This window comes from Lates calcarifer, linkage group LG2, assembly GCF_001640805.2.
Source record: "Lates calcarifer isolate ASB-BC8 linkage group LG2, TLL_Latcal_v3, whole genome shotgun sequence".
NCBI lineage: Eukaryota > Metazoa > Chordata > Actinopteri > Centropomidae > Lates > Lates calcarifer.
The window spans coordinates 13,260,679-13,285,744 of NC_066834.1; the positions used below are offsets into that span (position 1 = coordinate 13,260,679).

At 43.6% G+C, this 25,066-nt stretch overlaps 1 protein-coding gene across 1 annotated transcript in view; it reads left to right on the top strand.

Moving 5' to 3' along the window:
• Window positions 1-25,066, top strand: part of LOC108894174 (probable E3 ubiquitin-protein ligase HERC1) — a 55,917-nt gene that overhangs the window by 14,883 nt on the left and 15,968 nt on the right. Inside the window, 42 exon segments of the mRNA XM_018692700.2 lie at window positions 887-1,039; window positions 1,310-1,442; window positions 1,652-1,843; window positions 2,866-3,090; window positions 3,262-3,435; window positions 3,533-3,647; window positions 3,756-3,876; window positions 4,023-4,194; window positions 4,999-5,276; window positions 5,278-5,351; window positions 7,050-7,170; window positions 7,284-7,335; window positions 8,141-8,412; window positions 8,733-8,898; window positions 8,901-8,947; window positions 9,063-9,183; window positions 9,469-9,706; window positions 9,815-9,987; window positions 10,157-10,312; window positions 10,392-10,498; window positions 11,371-11,481; window positions 11,575-11,745; window positions 11,906-12,145; window positions 12,436-12,519; window positions 12,915-13,474; window positions 14,200-14,845; window positions 15,549-15,822; window positions 15,940-16,150; window positions 16,265-16,425; window positions 16,609-16,725; window positions 16,908-17,163; window positions 18,172-18,293; window positions 18,394-18,620; window positions 19,065-19,333; window positions 19,723-19,775; window positions 19,915-20,115; window positions 20,247-20,421; window positions 20,902-21,169; window positions 22,053-22,266; window positions 22,986-23,194; window positions 23,333-23,460; window positions 23,917-24,053. Coding sequence (XP_018548216.1) covers window positions 887-1,039; window positions 1,310-1,442; window positions 1,652-1,843; window positions 2,866-3,090; window positions 3,262-3,435; window positions 3,533-3,647; window positions 3,756-3,876; window positions 4,023-4,194; window positions 4,999-5,276; window positions 5,278-5,351; window positions 7,050-7,170; window positions 7,284-7,335; window positions 8,141-8,412; window positions 8,733-8,898; window positions 8,901-8,947; window positions 9,063-9,183; window positions 9,469-9,706; window positions 9,815-9,987; window positions 10,157-10,312; window positions 10,392-10,498; window positions 11,371-11,481; window positions 11,575-11,745; window positions 11,906-12,145; window positions 12,436-12,519; window positions 12,915-13,474; window positions 14,200-14,845; window positions 15,549-15,822; window positions 15,940-16,150; window positions 16,265-16,425; window positions 16,609-16,725; window positions 16,908-17,163; window positions 18,172-18,293; window positions 18,394-18,620; window positions 19,065-19,333; window positions 19,723-19,775; window positions 19,915-20,115; window positions 20,247-20,421; window positions 20,902-21,169; window positions 22,053-22,266; window positions 22,986-23,194; window positions 23,333-23,460; window positions 23,917-24,053 — 7,924 coding nt within the window.

Below are 25,066 nucleotides of genomic sequence, written 5' to 3' on the forward strand. Positions count from 1 at the left end.
GCAGGGCTTTCCACATTTGAGTCATTTCTTGTAAATTCATTGCCTTTTTCGGGGAAAACGGCAAAAAGCAAAATCACATCTAGATTAAGAATCCATCTATCCATAATCCATTGCTTAAATGAAATAAAATTTTGGTGGTTTAAGCTGAACGATACCAAGAATCCAGTTTATAAAAGCTGAGTGTGGAACAAAGTAAAGTTTCTAATTCCAATCTAATTCAAATTCTAATCTAATCTGTAAGTTTAGTCATTTTTAATTTGAATATAGTTTCTAACCTTTGGCTTTTTGTAAATTTCATGTTTCAAGTCTTCTTTATAAAATTTTTGTTTAACAGAATTTATGTTACACTGGAAATTATTCCTAATGATAAAATTAAGATTAACAATGAAAAATACTGTCATGACCTCTCATGACCAAGGATAACTATGTGCACAACCGCAGTTAAAAATCTTTTTGCTCAAGTCTTTCCTTTGGCAACTGAACACAGCCTCATCGGTTCACCTCTGCTTTATAAGACATGGCTCCCACCCCATATTGCCCTCAGTAGCTTGCTTATCAGTAAATGTATGCATCCCAAGAAAACATTTCAGGGCTTGACTCTGGATAGCATTATTATCAGGGGAATCCTCAAAACCCCACACTCCTGCAGCATTTAATGAAAATGAGCCATTGAAAGATTAAAAACCTAAGGTCAGGTAAATTGCTGAAAATTGTCTGCTATGAAAACACACCTTTTCTGGACTCAATTCCCTTTGGCTTTCAACAGTTAGACCTGTTTCATATGCACATCTAGATAAATAAATAAACCCTGAAGACACCTCTTAAATCTGCGATATCTGTGAACCTGTACTTGTTCATAACTGGTTGGTGTGTTTGTGTTGCACAGGATCAGGCATTTGGGGAGCTGGAGAAGAACAGTGATAAATTGCAGCAGGGCACGTCTTCCTCTGACAGCAGCCAGCCAGCTCACCTTCACCAACTCCTCTGCTCCCTGCAGAAGCAACTGTTAGCATACTGTCACATTAACTCTGTCACTGAGGTATGGAAGCTCTGCCTGTGTTTGTACATGTGCTGCCTGATCACATTTACTCTCCTTTCCATACTGACCTTTATGATGAAGAAAGTGGCAGTTACATAATCAAGAAGTCTTCATGCATTTATTTAAACTTCTTGGTCATGTGCCAGTGGGATCATGTGATCAGTGCCTTCTTGTTACAACATAATGTTTTGGTCACATCTAATTTCAGAACTCACATGGTTTTGTGTATGAAACAAGATAACTTGTAGGTGCTTGTATGTTTTTCTGCAGAGCTCCAGCAGTGTTGCTTTACTCCACAAGCATCTGCAGCTTCTGCTGCCGCACGCCACAGATATCTTCTCCCGCTCGGCCACGTTGATAAAAGAGAGTTCCTGGAATGGCAGCATACAAGAAAAACTACAAGGTGAAGATGAGCAATTGATCACTTTTCCTCAAGGCAAAACATACTTAGCATACTTAGTTACTTCTGCTTTATTATCTTAAAACACTTGATTAACTTGAAATGTCTTAGAATTCTGGGATAACTTAATTGTTCTATCTTAGTCATAGTCATTAATATGTTAGAATTTACTTTGAAACTTAACATGCTAATCTTGTCTCCATCATCCCCAGATGTGATCTACGTCTCAGCAGCAGGCAGCATGCTTTGCCAGATAATCAACTCTTTGCTGCTGCTCCCAGTGTCGGTAGCAAGGCCTCTTCTGAGCCACCTGTTAGACCTGCTTCCTCCTCTGGACCGGCTCAACAGACTGCTGCCTGCTGCCTCCCCTCTGGAGGACCAGGAGCTGCAGTGGCCTCTTCATGGTGAGCTTGAAACAAGGAGCTACATAAAGTTAACTTTTACATGCATCAAAATCACAGTTAAAAACTTAAAAAAACACAATACACACTGTAGCTGTTTGTTGTTTTTGCTTTTGAAGTCGGGAAACATTTCCCCCATGGACATGATCAGAGGTCAGAAAGACTCTCTGAATATAGGACTTCCCAGTCCTGCAAGCACTGGCTTCACCACAGCATGCACTCCTTCTGCAGTGGGGCGCGGCTGCATCCCTCTCTGACCAAGGCTCCAAGGCCTGTAGTCGGTAGCTGTTAGCCCCTTAGTGGTGTTCTTGCTTTCTTCCCTGTGAAGATCACTTGGCTCTGCAGCTGTCCTGACTGTGGATGCCTATTTAATTGTTCACCAACGCACCCAATGTAGTCTCCGAACGTGGATATCTGGGGTTGGGATTGTCAGGCTTTTTTGCATCTTTCGTCAGGAAAAGTTGTTATTTCGGGTGGTGGTTATCGTGCTGTGGCGCCTGCTCTCACATTGTTTTCAGGCTAATGCATCACGGTGAACTTGTGTGGGTGTGTAGGCAGTAGGGCTGCACGATTCTGGAATAAACTTTTGCTTAGAATTGAGATCACAATTCTCTCTCCTGATTTTTTTCAAGATTTTTTTGCACTCGTTTATCCAATGAATGAGGAAGCAGAACAGAAAATATAATGGTGCTGGATATGGAGCAGGCCATATCTTTGGCTAAGTGGTAGATGATCGCATCTGTAATTTCCTTGTGAATTCACATGCAGAGCACTGCAGGAGCAACAGAGCAACAGGCTGTAAACTTAATAATCAAATCTGGACTTGAAATGACCAAACCATAAAACTAACTGTGGAATTAGATACTTAATGAAAATGGAGGTCAGAGCGATGCAGACAGTGTGAGTTCTACCAGCTGCTTAGAGGCTGTTAAACGAGTCCACTAAATTTCATTTTCATCATCCCTCAAAAGGTATCTCTTTTGGATATTGTTATATTTATGCTGTCCCCTTTTCTAACCTTCCAGGTACGTCTGACTTTGCTGAGCCAGCCTCAGGAATGTCACTGCCTCAGCCAGCCCTGTCCTGGGTGTGGCTTGTGGACCTGGAGAGGACGGTTGCCTTGCTGGTCGGCCGATGCCTCGGTGGGATGCTGCAGGGAGCTCCTACCTCACTGGAGGAACAGGATACTGCTTATTGGCTCAAAACACCTCTCTTCAGCAACGGCCTGGAGATGGACATCCCACAGCTCGGTAGGGAGGACCTAAATTCCAGCAGGATATATTGTGCCAGGACTGACTCACAAGGCTCATGTTCAGTTGACTTATGGAGATGGATGTGTTTTTCCTTATGCCCTTTTATTCCATCATTCATTTGTTGTTTCCTCTGTGACTTGTTGAGATGATGCATGTTTGTTCCCTCAGACACCTGCATCAGCTCTTTGTTGGAGGCAGCTCTGTCTGGTAATGAAGAGCAGAAGCCCTTTGACTGCACACTGCGTCCTGACTTAAGTGTCTTGGTGGATTTGGCCCTGGGTTCCTCTAAAGAACCTGCCAACAGCCTGTGGATCAACATGCAGGACTATGCCATCAGCAAAGGTCTGCCACTGGACAGGGCATACAGTGTATTTCATTGTCTCTGTGCTGGAGTAATTAGCCTGACAGTGTACTGACTGTGCTGTATCTTCTGTTGCAGACTGGGACAATGCTTCTCTCAGTAATGAGTCCCTGTTAGACACTGTGTCCAGGTTTGTGTTGGCAGCCTTATTAAAGCACACAGGGCTGATTGGCCAAGCCTGTGGAGAGGGCAGGTACTGTAACATGATATATGTGATATGTTGAGTTAAATGTTCCATGCTAATTGATAGAACTGGCCTAAATTAAATGTCACATTAAGTATATTTTTACTTCCACATCAGGTACCAACCATCGAAGTCCCTTGCAGAGGTCTATCGCAGTGTTTACAAGGTACGAAACCGTCTGCTGGCCTGCAAGAATATGGATTTCATCCAGACCCGATCATCATCACGTGAGAGGAGAGTGAGTAAACAGAAGTTACATACACACATGCACATTTTCATTCACATTTATTATGTATTTACCAGCTCTAATTAGATGCTTTCTCTGCAAAACAAGAAAGATTTTCACATTCACTTACAGATGCCATTTTGGTTTCACTTTGTCAGATTTCAGACAATCAGGACTCTCTTGACATGGACCCTCAGGAGCACTCATTCACACGTACCATTGATGAGGAGGCAGAGCTGGAAGAGAGGGCCGACCGTGAGAGAGAAGAGGGCCATCAGGAGCAAGATGATGAAGAGGAGGACAGGGAACATGAAGTAATGACAGCTGGAAGTACGTACATCTGTCCATAGTTGTTTGTTTTTATGCTTTCAGTGTGCAAATCATCAGGAGCATTAGATGTATAATTTAATACATGTATTTTTCAGTTCATTTTTTGTTATTCTGCCTGCTCCCATTCATTCACATCTCTGCTTTATGACTATAACTATTAAACTAGTGGAAATGGTAAATGATGCTTGGTTGGCACTGTATCTGGTCGGAGGTTGTTTCATATTGGTTTAGTTCTGCTGAAAGGCAAGTTTATTCAGTTCATATTAATATTACTATATTTATTTATATATGATATACATATTTTCAAAATGACAAAGCCGTACAGCCAGGTAAGTGATTTATTATTATTATTATTATTATTATTTACATTTACATTTCTTTTACTGTTTGTAGTGAAATTTATGTAGCTGTCGAGAGCCACTGTCACCAAAGAAGTGTGAAGCATTTAGTCAGTTTCATGGAAATGAAACATGTCCCTAATATGTTGTTATTTCATAGCATGTCACGATTAGCATGTGTAATGTTGCTAAATTTGGCTTCTGACTTGAAGTAGTGAGAAGGCCTCACACCGACACATTGGGGAAATGTCCAGTTGTAAAATAAAATTTTCAGTTCGCCTCGGATATGCGTAGATAAATGAGACCGTGTCAGAGACTTTTTGTTGTGTTGCATTTGCATGAGCTTTGGTTTCAAACTTTGCACTCTAGTAAACCTTGCGTGAATTATGTGGCTGCTGCTTGTCCTCTAACCCGGCATCTTGTGTGTTTTGTGTGTGCGCGTGTCTGTGCATATCGCACAACACAGAAATCTTTCAATGTTTCCTCTCAGCACGGGAGGTAGCTCGCAGTCGGGACAGAGAACGGGCCAGCAGCAGCACAGGCCTGGGCTCCAGCTCTGTTTCCAGGAGTGGAGGAGGAGGAGGTGGAGGTGGTGGAGAGGAAGACGCCATTCTGTCTCAGGAGGGGAGGAGGGGCAGTACTGGTCTCACAGAGGGCCAGGACCTGTACACAGCAGCCTGTAACTCAGTTATCCACCGCTGTGCTCTGCTGGTGCTGGGGGTGAGCCCTGTGTTGGGTGAGCTGACCTAAACAGAACCAGGAGGAGGGTCAGATCCAGTCAGCTACAGGAACACAGGAGTGCCTGAGCTTCATGACCAGGTCAGAACAAAGGCCACCTAGATACAGTCAGAGGGGAGGGGGTCATAGCACAATTGATGCCCTTGTTAGTGGTGATTTTCTGCTGCAAAAATATCTGTCTGCTGTTGGGTGAGATGGTTTGACTTTTTCCTGAGTATTAGTAAAGTATTAAAGAATAGGTTCCCCTTTTCACATCTTAAAATAACACTCACATGCCTGCACTGTATGAACACTGAAACCGATTGTGGGTCATCTTGTCCACATTGGCCATTAATGGACCTGCTCCTAAAGCAAATCAGAATGAGAGACTGGGGACTAAGTCATCAAGTCTGTGTATTAATTCATTCTGAAGTTCAGCCAAGGCTAATGTTTGTTTGTTAGTTTGTTTGTTTTTTGAGCAAAAAAATGTGTTTTCATGCTGAGCTGCAATGGAAGAATTGAAAAGAAGATTTGCATTTCATTTGGCTAACTCAGACTGCTGAGGCCTCATATTGGCTCTTGCTGCCCATATTCATTTAGAATAAGGACTATGGATTTGGTTTTGTATCTATAATCACATTAAGGAGAAATCTCTTTGCAGCCAGTTTTGGACAGGAGGAATCATTACAGCAATCAAAAACTGTCTTTCAGCCTTTTTTTAAGACCAACTTAAAGAGTTTATCTTAATGGAAAAAAGATTAATTGGCCAACAAGGTGTATGCCAGTAGGAAAGTTTGATAGGTATCTGGTATCTTGGCCAAAATTGGACAATACTCACTGAAATCTGTAAGGAGGTTTTTCTACCCACTGTCAAGAAATGTGCATGTTCAGTCCACATTCCTGTGGCGTAGCTGAGGCTTCACTATAAAAGTTATACAAATTACTGATCCATATCCACCCATAGCCAGCCAAGAGATTCACTCTTTTAAAATCAGAATTTTGCCACAGTTCTGTAGGTCACCTAGAAATCCTTAACCCAATTCTCACTTGTTTCAACAAGTTTCATCTGAACGTTGACCTATATTCATGCTCCACATTTCATCTGGAGCACCGTTAACCTGATAGCACCTGGTTACTGTTCTCTGCCTTGAGGGACCTCAATAGAATCTGTCAGAAGCAACTGACATCATGAAACAATTATTACCTTTACCCTTTTATAGTATCAGACATACTGTATTTAGAGCTTGATATTGTACTTTGTAAGCATCTTTAGGTCAGTACCTCCCAACCTACAATTTTAAACCTTTATCCATTTACTACTAATTATTTGCTAATTATTTCAGTTGTACACAGCTACATATTACTTTAAGTAAAATAACTGTTTATTACCTTTTAGCTATATATTTTAGTAATTTATCCATTATTTTTAGCTGCTAGTTATTTAATTGTTCATCTGTTATTTTTAGCAAACTGTTTGGACTTCTCTACATGTAACTAGTTTTCTTAAAAACATAGTGTTTAGGTGTTATAACTGACTCATTATGAGCATTTTAAAAAAACATAAAGTCGTCTTGTAGTTTGTATTTCTTAAACTTATTTGAGCTGCTCCACAATCATTGTAGACATACCCACTGTGGTACAAGTACCCCTGGTTTAGTGTGCTCTGGGTTTATGCAGGACATATTTGGGGATTGAATCACTTTAATGTTTTCTTGTTTAAGTTGAGTTACCTTTTCAAGCTGTTGTATTGTCATTGATAAAGATGATTAATCAGTGTCTGTGATATGTTTGTGTTTGTAGGAGTGAGAGTCTGAGTGCAGAGAGCCGCTCAGTGCAAAGCAGCCCAAGTTACAGACTGATGAAGTCCAGGAGCGAGTCTGATCTCTCCCAGCCTGAGTCAGATGAAGAGGGTTACAATCTGGTAAAGCACATGCACATACTGTACTTAGACTCACGACACTGATATTCTCTTTGTTTTACATAAGAGATGACGGTTATGGTTTGAGTGCCTAATCAGGCTTCTTTTTCTTTCAGAGTGGAAGGAGAAATGTTGACCTGGACCTAGCGTTCTCTCACAAAAAAAGAGGTAAAGATCACGTCCAATGAATCCATCTTATGTTGCGAGTCAGGATGATGCAGGTTTGTCTTTGTCATCTTTCATATGTTACTCTTGTCTCTCTGTCTTTTGATTCCTGTGTGGATAGTTTATTTGCTTCTTTTGGGGCAGTTGAGCCCCAAACACAAGAGGAGCTCCAAGCAAGTAAACGATGGCATGTTTCTTCCTCTTGTTAGCTCATACCTCCATGACTGTGATGCCCCTCCATTCATCTCTCATGATGAGGGCCTTGTGTTGAGCTCAGACACTTCATATTCGACTTTCTGTGTGGTGTGCTATTACATAAACAGCAAAAAGAAATGAAGGACATACAGACTCGCCTATTGTACAAATAACAGCTCATTCTTCTGCTTGGAATGTTTGTTACTTTGCACAAACGATGGCTCATTCCTTGTGAAGAATGTGATTCGTCACGCTGGAGGGATTTCATGGAAATTACCAGTTGCACATGTAAAGAAGTCATCTGTACTGACGCTCCTCAGTGTTTTCAGTTGTTATATGGAAAGCCTAGCCCTTATTACCATTCCACTTCGCAACTGCAGCATTTTTCCTCAGTGGGTATTGGAAACTCAGTGCGCCCATTATAGATGAATTCATAATGGCTGGTGAAGGCTTGTGCCCGCATGAAGGATCAGCATTTGATGAACCTTTATTGAGTAATAATGCATTGCACCGCATAGTTCTTAAGTGCTTAAAAGCCACATGGTCCATCCATCAAAAGAGTTATCTTATGCATTTATGCATCTGAAAGGCTCCTCTCCCTCTCCACCCCCAGGCTTACTTCACAGCTCACCAGACTCCCTGGCCGAGTCCTGGTTCAGGGCCAAACTGAGCCGTCAGCGGAGCTACAGCTCGGCACATTCCTACGAAGAGTCAGACCTGGATCTGAGCCGCTCGCTGGGCATCCACGCTCTCATTGACAACATGGTCAGTTTCATCAGCGGGGATGTAGGCCTGGCCCCAGCCTTCAAGGAGCCAGAAGAAAGTATGTCCACCAGCCCACAGGCGACTATCCTGGCTATGGAGCAGCAGCAGAGCAGAGCTGAGGTGAGGGACTGTCTGGAGTTTTATCTGCCCTGGTACTCTGGACTTAGAATGAGTAATCACAGACACCAGTGATTTGATAATTTTGCACCATCTTTGTTTCGTTGTTTTCATTTGATTTTCATGTTTTAATATTATTTGATCGTATTCTATGACTTTTCATCCCATAAAATCATCTCAGAGCAACATGACTCAAAAGAATAACATAATCAATTATATTATATTATATTATATTGAAAATCTTGCAGCAAGAAATCAAGAGAAAAGATAATCAAAGAGTTAGAAGTGTGACCCTCTTAATTGCTGCTGTGTGTTATCTTCAGCTGAGGTTGGAGGCACTCCATCAGATTGTGGTGTTGATCTCTGGCATGGAGGAGAAAGGCAGCCAGCCTGGGAGTGCAGATCGATCCAGCAGTGCCTTCCAGTCGTCCTCCCTGCTCACCTCTGTCAGGCTGCAGTTCCTGGCTGGTTGTTTTGGCCTCGGCACCGTGGCACCGGGGGGCTGAAGAGGGAGAGTGTGCAGCTGCATCATTACCAGGTACAATATGAGGCTCCTGATGAGTGGATACTTCCATTTGTGGGTTTTGGTATTTAATACATTTGCAGATAGTTTATAGTGCTTGAGAATACTAACATATTAGTATTTTTTGCAGGATGGTGTAAAGGCAGCAAAGAGGAGCCTCCAAATGGAAATCCAGACAGCTGTCCATAAGATCTACCAGCAGCTTTCTGTCACACTAGAGAGAGCGCTACAGGCAAACAAGCACCACATAGGTAAAACAAACTACTACTATATATTCTCAGTTTTGGAGCTTTAACAATGTATGAGGCCAAGATTATTCATAATGTTCAAAATATAGATTGTATACATGTGTTGCAAAAGTCACAACATTAGCTGATTCACATTTTGTGTCTCTTGTATGAGAAGAGATGTAACTTTCAGAACAGATAAATTGAGCTTGCTTTATTGTCCTGAAAACACACCACTCAAATCCTGATTCTCAGCCTACAGCAGCCTACCTGATGCTTGTCTCTTCCATGTTTCTTTCTCCATCTTAGAAGCCCAGCAGCGCCTCCTGCTGGTGACTGTGTTTGCCCTGAGCGTTCGCTACCAGCCGGTGGACGTCTCCCTGGCCATCTCCAGTGGGCTGCTTAATGTGCTGTCTCAGCTCTGTGGCACAGAAACAATGCTGGGGCAACCCCTCCAACTACTGCAGAAACCTGGAGTATCCCAGCTCAGCACTGCCCTCAAAGTAGCCTCCACACGCCTGCTACAGATACTGGCCATCAGCACCGGGTAAGAGACCAAAAAGTAATGGAGTCACCAGGACGACAGTGCTTTGTAGATCTGAACCAGTACAGAGAAAAATTACATCAACAGCTGTGTCTTTCCCTGGGTTTGCAGGACATATGCAGACAAGTTGAGCCCAAAGGTGGTCCAGTCGCTGCTGGACCTGCTCTGCAGTCAGCTGAAAAACCTGTTGTCTCAGGCAGGAGTCAGTCTCCTGTCATCTGGAAAAGACCAAGAAGACAACAAACACGAGGACAGTGCAGACTCTGAGAGGAAAGACTTCAGAGGTGATAAAGGAATTGGCTTTTGTCACCCTTTTAATCCATTTGTCTTATTGATTATTTATTGATTATTGTATATTGTACAGTGTCCTTGAGTGTTCAGAAAGGCGCTTATAAATAAAATGTATTATTATTATTATTATTATTAACTGTATGGGTGTATATTGTTTTTCAGCTTTGATACGGAAGCAGCACACTGCAGAGCTACACCTTGGAGACTTCCTTGTCTTCCTAAGGAGAGTGGTATCATCCAAAGCCATCCAGTCCAAGATGGCCTCCCCAAAATGGACTGAGGTGCTGCTCAACATTGCTGCACAGAAATGCTGCTCAGGTACAACCAGCATCTGATAAATGTGTAGTTCTTTATTTAAGGAAAACATATCTGAGACATTAACTTGTGTTAATTTTAGGGGTCCCTTTGGTGGGAAACTTGAGAACTCGGCTGCTGGCTCTTCATGTCCTAGAGGCTGTCCTGCCTGCCTGTGAGGCCAGTATGGAGGATGACCAAATGACACAGGTATCCCACTTAGTTTGCTCTATACAAGTCCTTAAAGGATATATATTTGTATGTTTTTGTTATTGTCAACTAATCCCATGAGAAGACCAAAAGCAAACAAGTATTAACTGTGTATCCAAAGCCTGATTTATCTTATTCCTCTGTGCCATAGAGCTCCATCAATGAGCCTCACATGTTCATTATGATGAACATACACTGTCCTGTTGCTGTACATAGGCATTGATGCATCAAAACCTTTTCTTCTGTTTCAGTAGCATTTTGTTAGAACTACAGTGCCTGTACCTTTTTCAACATGACTAGGTAAAAATCTAGTATATGGCTAGACTGTGTATGAGTGTGCAGAGTGTCACTACTGCTGGGCTCCTGACAGTGCTGTCAGCCAGTGTTAATTCGCTATAACGCTGGTAGTTTCCACTGTAACTGTGCGTACACACACGACGGGCATGCAGTTCTCGGCAGGCAGGCAGAACTCTGCAAACACCTGACACCAGAGTGAGGCCTGCAAACAAAAATGAAATCATTTTGACAGAGCGACAGCCAGTGGGAAACGTCCAACAGCCAGCCGACTAATGGTGTAACTCTATCACTCAGTCAGTCTCTTTCATGGACATTTCTGTTTACAGGGCTGCCACGCTGTTGCAGTTCAGCCAAAAATCAAACTAAAAAACTGTGACCTTTTCTTAAAGATTTACATGTTCCGTAGGAACCAGTGCGCTTGGGGCTGCAAGGTAGGGAGGTAGAAAAGTATTAAATGACTGAGTTGTTTTTCATGGGTTTTGTTGACTATAACAAAAATGTAGAGTATCAATGGCCTGATCCCTTAATATAACAGACTGTCCTCCGGTGAGTTAATATAATTTATTTTCTCCAAGGTGGTGGAGCGTCTCTTCTCCCTGCTGTCTGACTGCATGTGGGAAGCTCCCATTGCTCAAGCGAAGCACTCAATCCAGATCAAAGAAAAAGTCCAAGAACTCAAACTACAGGTGTGCATCCAACGGCACTCCCCTCCCCTAACCTCTGCTGTGTCTAGAATATCATCGTTTGTTTAAATGACTGACGGTTTCTTTAATCCACAGGGAGAAGCAGAGGAAGAGGATGAGAACCTTCCTATTCAGGAAGTGTCCTTTGACCCGGAGAAGGCTCAGTGTTGTGTGGTGGAAAATGGTCAAGGACTGACGCATGGCAGTGGGGGAAAAGGCTATGGCCTGGCCTCCACTGGTATCTCCTCTGGATGTTACCAGTGGAAGGTAAAATACTGTATTGTTAAATCTTTATAATTGGAACAAAAATGAAAATATTTTCCGTTTAGAAAGTGTTATCATTGCAGTTATAACCCACAGTTTTATGGCGTTTACCCTCCACAGCATTCTTTTTTAAAATTAATTTCCCATTTTATTTTCCACGTAGTTTTACATTGTCAAGGAGAACCGAGGCAACGAGGGTACATGTGTCGGGGTCTCACGATGGCCCGTGCATGACTTCAACCACCGCACCACGTCGGACATGTGGCTGTACCGGGCATACAGCGGAAACCTCTATCACAACGGAGAACAAACACTGACACTTAGCAGCTTCACTCAGGGAGACTTCATCACCTGTGTCCTGGACATGGAAGCCAGAACCATCTCCTTTGGCAAGAATGGAGAGGTGAGAGGCAGAGGGGAAACATGAGTCCAATTTGCTTAGTATCAGATACTGTAGCAAACATAACTACTTTAGTCTTCACATGATAAGACTGGAGTGACATTCATGTGATACACAGCAGTTTATAATGTTCATATATATATGTACAGTACACTCTATTTGAATATATATATTTAAAATATCAAAAACATATATGTAACTTTAATATAACTTCTATAGTTACATTGCCTTTGTTATTCATACACACTCAATCCTCTGTGTCCATCTCTAACTACTGACTTGTGGTTCCACAGGAGCCAAAGTTGGCATTTGAGGATGTGGACGCCACAGAACTTTATCCATGTGTGATGTTCTACAGCAGTAACCCAGGAGAGAAGGTGAGAAGGTGTCCAGATGTTTGAGAAGCATACATCCTCTTGCATGAGCTGAGAATTACCAGAATATACATTAGTACATAAGAGAGACTCATCAGTTACTTGGATTGAGATTTCTTACCTTCAGACTTGATGATGAATGAGCATTGTCAACAAATTTTATTCTCAAAAAAGCCAGAAGATACAAGAGCAAAATTAAGTGAAATGTGTGTCTGTTAATTGGTTTAGGCATCTGTGAGTAAACCTGGATTTTCCCTTTACAGATAAATTCTGTAAGAGGTTGTAATGTTTACTTCCTTTTTATTGGGTTTATTGTTGTCTCTTTGTTTATTTACTGTAAACAAGATATCATGTACATAATATGAATGTAAATTTAGCTTATCTCTGAATGGCTGCAGGTGAAGATCTGTGACATGCAGATGAGGGGAACACCTCGAGACCTCTTGCCCGGTGACCCAGTGTGCAGCCCCATGGCCACTGTTCTGGCCGAGGCCACCACACAGCTAATCCGCATCTTGCATCGCACAGACCACTGGTCCCATCGTATCAACAAAACAATGATTGAACGGCTTCACAAGATCAAGCCTTGCTTCAGAGAGTCCGCCAGCACGTCTGGTAGTGGTGTGGGTCAGAGACTGAAAAAGAGTCGCTCGGTGCAGAGCCGCGAAGAGCATGATGCTCAGAGAGAAAGCCAAGAAACGCCCACGAGGACGGAGGAGGAGAGGGGACGCCACGGACGCCAGCACGGGCTGGGGGAGCTGTCGGAGCACCACCTGAGGACGCTTTGCACAGAGGTGTGGCCGGTCCTGGCGGTGATCGGGGGTGCGGATGCAGGCCTCCGTGTCGGTGGGCGGTGTGTGCACAAGCAAACTGGGCGACACGCTACCCTGCTGGGAGTGGTGAAAGAAGGCAGTACCTCAGCTAAGGTGCAGTGGGATGAAGCTGAGATCACCATCAGGTACTGGGTGAAAAAGTTTTGCTGTGGCACCTTTTTGTCACTTTTCTTTGGACATTTTTCTTTGTGTATATGTTGCTATATTTGTTATTTACTGGTATATTTTGTAGGTATACCTGTCAGCTACTTTATTTCTATTTTTACAACACCAGCCACATTAAGATTTTGGCTGTCACTGCTGTTGGGTAAAAATCTGTTGAAGTTTAGGCTTCTGAAACCTTCTTGTAACTGAATTAACTACTTTAATGGGGGGAAAGTCCTCTGAATTCCTTCAGGGAAAGGTCACATGATTGTTGGTCCAATAGCAGTGCTGCCATGACGTTCTGGATACTTCTCTGAAATGTGCTGTGGTCATCAGCAGTATGACCACATCTCTGATAAAATGTGTTTAGAAACACAGATGGAGCTGAATGTGATTTCTGGATGTTTCCTTACTGCCTGTACTCATGTTCTTTTGAAGCCCTCTGCATTTGCCTCTTGCTTTTTTAATCACCTCTTCACCCTCTATTTTCCCTTGCTCTGATTTACTGTTTATGTTACTGTCTTGCCCTTTTGCATCATCACTCTGTTGCACGGTCCAATAATTCATTGAGCGTAGTTTTGTGCCATTCCCACACATTCCTCCTTTTTATTTGTCTTGCATGCTGTGCTCTTTCTCTCCTGCCCTTTCCCTCACTTTGTGTTTCCTTCCCTTGTCTCTTTTCACTCTCCACTCCCTTCTATTAAAGCTTCCCAACTTTCTGGTCGCCTAGTGACACTCCACTATACAACCTGGAACCCTGCGAGCCGCTGCCCTTTGACGTGGCACGTTTCCGTGGCCTCACTGCCTCACTGCTGTTGGACCTCACCTACCTTACCAGCATCCATGAGGAAACCGCTGCTAAGCTCAGCGCACGACGCCACGACAAAAAGCATCGCAACGCAGCATCGACCGGGCACGAGCCGACCACTAATGAAGACAAAGCAGACAGCGACGGGCACAACCGCAATGAACAAAGAGATGGTGCTGGAGCTTCATCTGGAGCAACTCCAAATACCACGACCTCTGACCTGCGTGTGTCCCACAGCCTGGATGAGGTGAAAGCACACGTAGCACCCAACTCAAAGTCAGAGAGTGAGATCTCCTCTGTGGCCGGTGGTGGGGTAGGTGGAAATGAGACCCTTTTCACTGCAGCTCCTCACACTCCTGCTGAGGGGAACAGGAAGAAAGGCCATGAGCATGGCTCCCGCAGTCATGAGCCTTCCTCTCCCTCTATTGCCACCCAGTCGGAGATCCATGCTGTGCAGCTGTCCTACCTCTACCTGGGAGCCATGAAGACCCTCAGCGCCCTGCTGAGCTGCAGCAAATATGCCGAGCTGCTGCTGATTCCAAAGGTACTGTAACTTGTAAGATACAATAACTTGACAATTTTATTACATTATTATTATGTTATATTAGGGCATAATTTTGAAAATTGTGCCAGTTTGCTTTCTTGCCAAAAGTTAGATGAGAAGATTGACACCACTCTCTGCCAGCAGCCAGTGAGCTTAGCATAGCATACAGACCTGAAACCTGAGGAAATAGCAGCCCCAGCTCCGTCAAACAAGATTTATCCTCTTAATTTGTGAGCTTTGGAGGTGCTGGTGGCTTTAGTTGGAGCCAGGTTAGCTGTTTTTGGCCGCTGGCTGCAGCAAATATACATAAAAATTAGTTTTTTGGGCGACCCCTGAATGGTTAGGGCACAAATACCCTGAGCAACGAGTCCCCGGTTTGACTCCTCACTATCTCCTGCTCTCTTTCCCTGCATTTCCTTGCTTTCTTCAAATAAAGTACAACAAAACAAAACAAAACAAAACAAAAAATACATGAAAGTGCTTTTGGACTTCTCATCTAACTCTTTGGAAGAGAGCAATTAAGTGTATTTGCTTTAAGTGTGATTGTTTTTCACTTTCATACCATATTTCCATATTAATGGAATAATTAAACCAGTTGAATACGGAGCAAACACAGCAGCTGTGAGTGAAATCTCTTTCTTAAACAGATCCAGGTCAAATACGGTCAGATTCATGCTAACCTATTTTCTCTTCTGACATCAAGGTGTTACCAGAAGCAGCGCCCAGCGGGCATAATGCTGATCTAAATGCCAGCACCAGCGGAAGCGCAGCTGCCACCTCACCAGTGTGCCAGGAGGAGGTGGAGATGCGGGCAGCTCTGCAGTTTCTCATGCGCCACATGGTGAAGCGGGCAGTGATGCGGTCCCCTATCAAGCGGGCCTTGGGCCTTGCAGACCTGGAGAGGGCGCAGGCCATGATCTATAAGCTAGTTGTGAATGGGCTGTTGGAGGAGCCCAGTGGGGGAAAGGTCAAGCCTGGTGAGAATATGTAGAGAAAGTCAGAACTACACTGATTTTCAGTACTACTTGGATCCTCACTTTATGAATATATTGTAGATATGTTTTGAGCTTCATCTGTCTTTTTATGTGCCTCAGGGGTGAGAAGTGAACCAGAGGGTGAGGGAGAAGGTACAGAGGGTGAGCAGTTGGCACAAACCCCGGTCACCACCAGCCCCTCTGCCTCCAGCACCACTTCCTTCATGAGCTCCTCGCTGGAGGACACCACCACCGCAACCACACCTGTCACAGACACAGAGACTGTCCCTGCCTCGGAGTCTCCGGGGGTCATGCCTCTCAGCCTCCTCAGGTCAGAACAGATGGCTGCATATATTGTCTGTCAGCCCGTGTTACTGATGTGCCTTGTTCTTCATGTATGATTAAATTGAGATCATTATTTTAATTCTTCTCTATTTTACGACAGGCAAATGTTCTCCAGCTACCCAACCACCACTCTGGTTCCAACCCGTCGAGCCCAGACTCCTCCGGTGTCGTCTCTGCCAACCTCACCCTCAGATGAAGTTGGCCGCAGGCAGAGTCTCACCTCCCCTGACTCCCAGCCCACCAGACCGCAAAACAGAACAGGTACCTGTAAGTATGCCAGACTACCTCACATGTAAATATCTATATACTGCTGTGCTGTTGAAAAGCTTCTATAATATTCAGAATACGAAGAGAAACTATATAGTTTAAAGCTTGTAAACATTGCAAAAATTGAACTGAATTTAAACCTATATATTAATTCATGGTGGTTGATGTTTCTTGTAGCTCTGTCAGACCCCAGCAGCCGTCTGTCGACATCTCCACCTCCTCCTGCCATTGCCGTGCCCCTGCTGGAAATGGGATTCTCCCTGCGCCAGATCACCAAAGCTCTGGAGGCCACTGGTCAGTCCTCCCTTGCATAGATTGTTGCAGTTGAATTTCATTTAATGTATATGTGTATTTAAACAGACCAACATACGTTAAATAGACAGCTCAAAGCTAGAATAAAGTCAGAGCAGTACCTACAGCACTTGAGTGGTTTGTGCTATAGGGAAGAGTTCAGTTTGCATTCCTACTGTTCCCAGGTGCGCGAGGAGAGGCAGACGCTCAGAACATCACAGTGCTGGCCATGTGGATGATTGAACATCCAGGTACAGAGGACGACCATGACGAGCCTAACACCAGAGGCAGCGGTGTCACTGGAGATGGGTCAGACTCCTCCTGTCCGGGTGCAACAGCTTCTGCTGGAGGCAAATCTCTAGATCGGAGCTCGTATCTGTGCTCTCCTGGAGACATTGCCAGTGCAGATGCCTCAGAGATGGAGGAGGGCTTCAGTGAGAGGTCAGAAGTCTCACGTAGTTTACCCGTAATTCCAAAATCATGATTTGAAAACCTGAGTAGCAAATTTACTGTTATTAACCTTAGGTTAACCTTAGGTTAATAACAGTAAATTTAGACTAATATGGGATGCAATCAAAAAGCTCAGAGACTGTGTCTATAACAAAAACTGTATCTGATTAAGATTTGGTCACCATCACCTTTAAAGTATTCCCCTTGCGCAGTGGTACACCAGACAATGGTGCAGTAGAACTTGGCCTCAACAGTCTAACTCTGGGGGACAAATTCACAGTGTGCAACCCTGCGAATGTCAAAGAAAAAGACCAGCATGGCGTGGGTCTCGCAGACTACTGTTTTCATGTCTGGTTCAAGGCCTTAGACCCAGCTCTCATCACTGGTGGTGATACTTGACATGAAGGTTGGGTAATCTGTAGCCTGCTGACGGAGATCCTCACAGACTTTGACATGGTATTGCTTCTGCTCCAGGGTGAAATTGCAAGTGAAAGTTGTCACAAAAATGCATGCAACACAGGCCCAGATGTTGGTCTGAATACTATTCATGAAACTTAATGCTTTCCTCTGCTACGTATGCATTACCACGGCATGCTCTGGTCATTTGCAACAGGAGTAGTCGTGAAGCTTTTTGATTGCACCTTACAGTGTTCCTACATATGTTGAGTAAAGCAAGATCCTCTGTTAGTGGCTCTGCAGGTACGGTTGGCATTTGGAAGCTAGTATGCATTATCTTGCAATCATAAAAATCTAATCCAAATCCTGGAAAGAGACCAGAGGAAACCAGAATCTAAAGAACCTGGTCTCAGGATAGATGTAAATTTTAAGATAGTTAAGTCAGCCTGGGCCAACTAACTTGTGTAAGTGTAATAAGATGAACAAAAGACAGTGGTGTGAAAAGGTTTGTTAGTGAATGATTCTTCCTCCACCTTTCAGGTACTTATACTTAATGTTAGTATAATTTGCATATAAATACAAATGTGTTTGTTTACTTGATAGTCCTGAGGGTCTGGAGCAGGACAGCGCATCAGCCTCCAGCGGCGTTGCTCTCAGAGGACGCTCTGCTGTCGGTAGGAAACACCGCTTTGACCTGGCTGCACGAACACTATTAGCCCGCGCTGGTGAGAATATTCCACAGACATCTCTCACCTTCGTTTACGCTTGGGCCAAAAAAAGTGCAGTTTTATCACCTCACACATTAAACTTTCCTTTCCCTCTAAGCTGGACTGTACCGCTCAGTGCAGGCCCACCACAGTCAGTCACGTCGGGAGGTCTCATCCCTCCAACAGCAACAAGACCCAGCTGCCCTTTATGACTTCAACCTGGATGAAGAGCTGGAGATGGACCTGGATGAAGAGACCATGGAGGCCATGTTCGGACAGGACCTTGCCAGTGACACCGACATTCTGGGAATGTGGATCCCGGAGGTACTGGACTGGCCAACATGGGTGTGTGTGACTTTATGCTATGGTCAGAGGGCTGCCATCATCATTCTGCTCTTTATCTGCCATGCATTACTTCTTCATCACAGTAAACTCATGTGCACACTGAAACACAGCTTTATTAATCAGGTTCATGAGACGCTCTCACTTGTTCAGCCTCATCTTTCCTGAAAGCCCATTTACTCACAACTGGCATGAAGTGAAAGACTAAACACACAACATTTTGGATAAGATGATCACTTTCAATATTGATATTTGGCTGTTGCTTGGAATTCATTAATGCAAAGCTATCATTGATTCACATTTCTAACATATTGCATGAATGCTTCACTGCTGTTTTGAAGCCTAACAACTTTGTCTTGTGTGTGTATGTGTTGTGTAAATATGTTTTGTCTTCATGAATGTGTGTGTCTGTGTGTGTTTTCTCTGTAATTATACCACACCTCGCAGCATGTGTGTGAGACAGATGATCGAGACGAAGTGGTAGTGTGCGAGCTGTGTGAGGCCAATGTGGCCAACTTCAATCAGCACATGAAGAAGAGCCACCCGGGCTGCGGCCGCAGCGCCAACCGGCAGGGCTACCGCAGTAACGGCTCCTACGTAGACGGCTGGTTCGGAGGGGAGTGTGGCAGTGGAAATCCTTACTACCTACTGTGCGGCAGCTGCAGAGAGAAGTATTTGGCCATCAAAAGCAAGGCCAAAGTCCCAGTTGTGGAGAGGTACGCACATGTGAGAAAGATAGAAGTTTGTTTGGTGAGTGTAGTTTGTTAATGGCTTGGCTCTTACAGCTAAGATACTTGCAAAGAGAGTCAGTGAAAAGTGCTATATCGGCTGATACACTGATCAACCACAACATTAAAATCACAGGTGAGGCGAAGTGAATAACATTGATCATCTTGTTACAATACAATGTTTTGCTGGGAAACCTTGGGTCCAGACATTCATCTGGCGATTACTTTGATACGTACCGCTGAACTCTGTGTGTCATGTTGGTGTTATCAGGCATTCTGTATTATTTCTGTGCTATTTTGTATTAGCTTTAGTACTATCTAATTAAAGGAAGTAAAATTGATAAATTCTCGTGTTATTTTCTGTGGATTGTTTTCAGATATAAGGGACAGGCCCCTGACCTCCTGGGAAAACAGGACAGTGTCTATGAAGGTAACACTTGATGATGATTTGAAATTCAATGTGATGTTAATGTTTCTGGCAGTGACACATCCAATGTTCATGTTGGGGAACCCAGGAAGTGAAAACAAGTAAATACACCTCCTGTTTTTTCAAACTGTGTGTGCTGCAGAGGACTGGGACATGCTAGATGTCGACGAAGATGAGAAGCTGACAGGGGAAGAAGAGTTTGAGCTTTTGGCTGGCCCGTTGGGTTTGAGTGAGCGCAGGATCGTCCCTGAGGCTGTCCAGTTCCCTGACAGCGACCCACTTGGAGCGTCCGTAGCCATGGTGACGGCTACCAACAGTATGGAGGAGACTCTTCTGCAGATAGGTGAGGAGGAGGAGGTTCATCAAGATTTTTAATGCCTCAGTATCATGGAGTTTGTGTGTTGCTGAAGTCAATCCATTGGTTCCTTTAGCACATGTAATAGCAATAGACTGAGTGTGTGTGTTTGTGTTTAGGCTGTCAGACCTCAGTGGATAAGAGTTCGTCAGGCAGGGTGACCCTCGGGGAGCAGGCAGCAGCTCTGCAGAACCCACATGACCGAGTGATGGCACTGAGGAGGGTGACGGCTGCAGCCCAGGTGCTGCTGGCCAGGACCATGGTGATGAGAGCCCTGTCCCTGCTGTCTGTCAGGTAGCCTTTCTCACACACTCCCTCTGTGTGTGTGTGTGATACAAACAGCTGAAACAATTCTAGAAATCAGATTTTTGTGGGTTAAAGCTTTACATAAATCAACAGACTTAATGTCATGTAGGATAAAAGAAGACCATTTATTTTATCAGTAACAGATTCCATGAGGGGAAGCATTGGTCCTAACAACACGTTAGATATTGAGCTATTTGTAGGATCTGAAAATGCATGTCTTTGGCACCCCCACCCCCTGGTGGTGGAATCAAACAAGTTCAAACTATTCATGGTTTTGAAAGATGAAAGAAGACAACTCTTCATACAGTTAACTAAAACTGACACAATAATGTTGAAACCACAAACAAATAAAATCACAAAATCTTATGTGTGCATATTTATATAAGATTTAACTTGACAGCAGCGTTCTGTCTGGTATGTTATACATGATTTCCCTCCCTCCTCACTCCTTCCTTCCTTCCCACACAGTGGCTCAAGCTGCAGCCTCGCAGCAGGTCTGGAGTCTCTCGGTTTGACGGACATCAGGACTCTGGTCAGACTGATGTGCCTGGCAGCAGCGGGCCGAGCTGGTCTTTCCACTAGTCCTACAGCAGGCTCCGGTCATGCTGAAAGGCCCCGCGGGGCCGCCAAGGCGAGCAAACCCATCTCCTGTCTGGCTTACCTCAGCACAGCAGTGGGCTGCCTGGCCTCCAACAGTCCCAACGCTGCCAAGCTGCTGGTGCAACTCTGCACTCAGGTACACTGACTCATCAGCCCAGGACCTGCATTTATCTTATTCCATATTACAGTTTTATTGAGCTCAATTCTTAGATGACCTCTAATTTGATTTATTGATTTGAGGCTTTGGTTCAGTTTATTGACATTTAATCACAGGTGAGCTGCCTTATCTGTCAGCAGTGATCAGTTATCAAGCTGCATATTATTATTACATATTGTGTAGATGTTCCTGCTTCTTTTCCAGTTTGGTGAAAACATTAATGTAGATCACATTAAATAAATTCACTTCAACACTGCAATACTTTTATATACGGTATGATCAAAGGAGCAACATAGAGGCCAGTAACAAAGTTAACAAAGTGTTCAAACTAAACCTAATACAGGAAATACGCCTGTTCACTTTGATTGTGAGGAATGAGATGAGCAATGTCACGCAGGAATCACAACGCAGTTAGCTTAGCTTAGCATAAAGACTGGAAGCAGGGGGAAACTGCTAGCCTGGCTCAGTCTGAAGTCCAAAAATACTCCTACCAAAACCTGTTGACATGTTGTCTCTTGTTTGTTTAATCCACATGCAAAAAGGAATGCAGAAATAAATATTTGTGGTTATAGGTGGAAGTTACTTGCTGTAACTACATCTGCTGGCTTCAGTCTTTCCATCTCAGTCTTGGAAAGAAAGCAAATAATTTCCCACATTTTTAACTGTCCTTTAAGTGCTGTAAATTTTGTAAATACTACAATTTCATTTTTACTGTATTTACTTTATTATTTTCCCTGTTTTATAGTTACATTTTAATCATGTATCAGTAAGCAGCCTCTCTGTTTTCTGATCTGCTCCCAGTTACCTGCTAATAATTTGCTCTCAAATGTTAAACCTGTGTCTCATTTTCTTCCTTATCCAGAATCTGATTTCGGCAGCTACAGGCATGAACCTGACCACCGTGGACGACCCCATCCAGAGGAAGTTCCTGCCCAGCTTTCTGCGTGGTGTGGCTGAGGAGAACAAGCTCATCACCTCTCCCAACTTTGTGGTCACACAGGCTCTGGTAGCCCTGTTGGCAGATAAAGGGGCCAGACTCAGACCTGCTTATGACAAGACTGATATGGAGAAAAGAGGTTTGTAGACACTGAGGCGCAGGACATACAAATGAACTGGTGTTCCGTGTTGTCCAATCTGTTAGTCACTGTGTCTGAGTATTTCCTTTTCTCATTGATTCATTATATCTCAGAATCATAATATTTCACCTTGGTATTTTTTGTGATAATTAAGTAGATACTGGATACTGCTTGTGAGAGCTGTTATTTTTTGTCACCCTTGTGTATATATAAATATAACTTTAAAAAATAGCTAACATTACAAACTTAAATCATTCAATAATGTGTCAGTGATTTATTTTCAAACTTTGTGCTTGTAATTTACCATCACAGCAGCAAACTGCATGATTGAATTAAAGGGAAAGTGGTTCTGTCTTATATCAACAGATTTAATGTCAAACAGTGTTTTATAATGTATCATTTCCTGGCTCAGATGTTAATCATCTCATAATAATTAGCGTGTAATTCATGTAGTAATGGCAGAATTCATCATTAATGTCTGTTGAGCATTAAGCATCACATGCAGACGTGGCTCATGCTTGTGTCAGCCTTGCACTGCTTCCCTCTTTTCACTTGGGTCACCTTTTGGTTATTCTGTGCTTCATGTGTTTTCATGTTTGTCTTTTTCATTTGTATTTCTTCTTTCACTCACTGGGCTACCTTGTCACCTTGTGTTCCATGTCGAGCAGGTCTAATTGCGCATTTGTATGCCCATCCTTCCCATAATCCCTCCGCTGTAGGCCCTCTGGAACTAGCCAACGCGCTGGCAGCGTGCTGCCTGTCCTCAAGGCTTTCCTCACAGCACCGTCAGTGGGCTGCACAGCAGCTGGTGCGCACACTGGCCGCCCATGACCGCGACAACAACCAGAGTCGCCCGCAGACCTTTGCCGACATGGCGGGGGACCTGCGAAAGTGCTCCTTCATCAAGCTAGAGGCTCACCAGAGCAGGGTTAGCAGTTTTTGTTTGTCTTCTTTAGAACCCTAAATTTTCATGAAACCTAAAAAATCTAACCAATAATAGTGACAGTTTGTGTGGTGCCTGCCCTTTTATTTGATATTAAATGAAGTCTGTCTCTGTTCAACTCAGGTCATCACATGTGGTTGGTGCAGTAAGAAAGGCCTGTTGGCCACCAGTGGCAATGATGGGACAGTCAGGGTTTGGAATGTAACCAAGAGCCAGTACACCCTCCAGCAGACCTGCATCTTCAATAAAGAGTAAGGCTTTCTGAAACATCACAGAAACCTCTTTTACTGAAAAACCAGTGTCAACAACTTTATCAGTTAATGACAAGCTTGCAGTGGAGGCATTATTTTGATGATATTTTTCTGCGGCTATAGTGCATCTCATTTTTCTGTCTGATACATGCCTTATGACTGTAAAAGATACCAAGAATCAATATTTTTGTAAAAACAATGGTTCAAATGTATGTGAAAGAAGTTGCTCATGAGGTAACGGTTAAGGGACCGTCAGTAAATGATCAGCTCTGATAAACCTGCTGTACAGTCCACTACCTGCCCAGCACCAAACAGCAGATGGACACAGTTAGTGAAGAAGAAAGTGGAGAGTCTAGCGGCTACAGAGCCTGATAGTTTTGGTTGAGATAAAAACAGCGTTAAAAGGAGCATCCATCTTTGTCTCATCTGTGTTTACTCTGTGTTTTTTCTCATCAGTGATGGTTCTTCAGAGGAGGGTATGTCAGGTTTGGGATCTCCCAGTGATCCTTGCTTGTCTCCTCTGGCCTGGAGTGTCACTGGAAAGTATCTGGCCTCTGCCATGGAGAAAATGGTCAACATCTGGCAAGTTAATGGTAATTACTTTGTTTTTCAAGCTTCTCAGGAGTTTTCATTCTGTTTTTATTTTATTATACAAAGGATGATAGATAAGTTTGTGGCCTAAGGTAGAAGGAAGGAAATTAAACTGGTTTGAATTTAATCATTTTTGTGGTATTTCTGTTCCGGGTAATTGAAAATTGCAAGTCAGCACTGTCTGACAAAATGGATAACATCGGCCTTCGTGCAGTCATCCACTACCTCTGTCTTAAGGGCCTTCCACCCAAAGAGGTCCACAAGATAGATAGATAGATAGATAGATAGATAGATAGATAGATTATCATTGCACTGGGAAATAATACAATGAAACTTTAACATTAATTGAAAATAGTTGTCTTGAAACACACTAAAAAACATATTATAAAAAGCTGTCACAATAGCAATCATTTCAGTCAGTATTCAGCTCCCCTTATTGGCCTGAAGCTTCAAGAGACTGTCCACTGCCCGAGGGAAGAAACTGTTTTTCAGTCTTTTTGTGCGTGCTCGAACAGTCCTCAGTCTGCCTGAGGGAAGGGTGAACAACGCTGAATGTCCAGAATGGGTGGAGTCTCTTAGGATGCTCCTGATATGTCTCTGGAGGCAGGTCAAGTGGATGTCCTCTAACTTGGGAAGATGTGATCCGATGATCCACTGTACTGTTTTAATTACTCTGTAGCAGTGCAGCTGGAATACCACACTGTACAGCCGTATGTTAAGGTGGTCTCAGTGATGCAGCAGTAAAAGTTCATCAGCAGCCTTTTGGGCAGTGTGCTGCGTCCTCAGGAGAAAGAGTCTTTGTTGGGCCTTTGTTATGAGTTGTGAGATATTCAGGCTCCAGGTGAGATCCTCTGAGATGTGGACCCCCAGAAATTTCTCCACCTCTTCACTGTTGATGCTCAGTCCTCTCTTTCCAGAAGTCATTGACCATTTCCTTTGTTTTTTCATTTTCACTATTACATAATTGTCCTTGCACCAGACTGACATTGTCTGGATCTCTTCCCTGTAGTGCTGG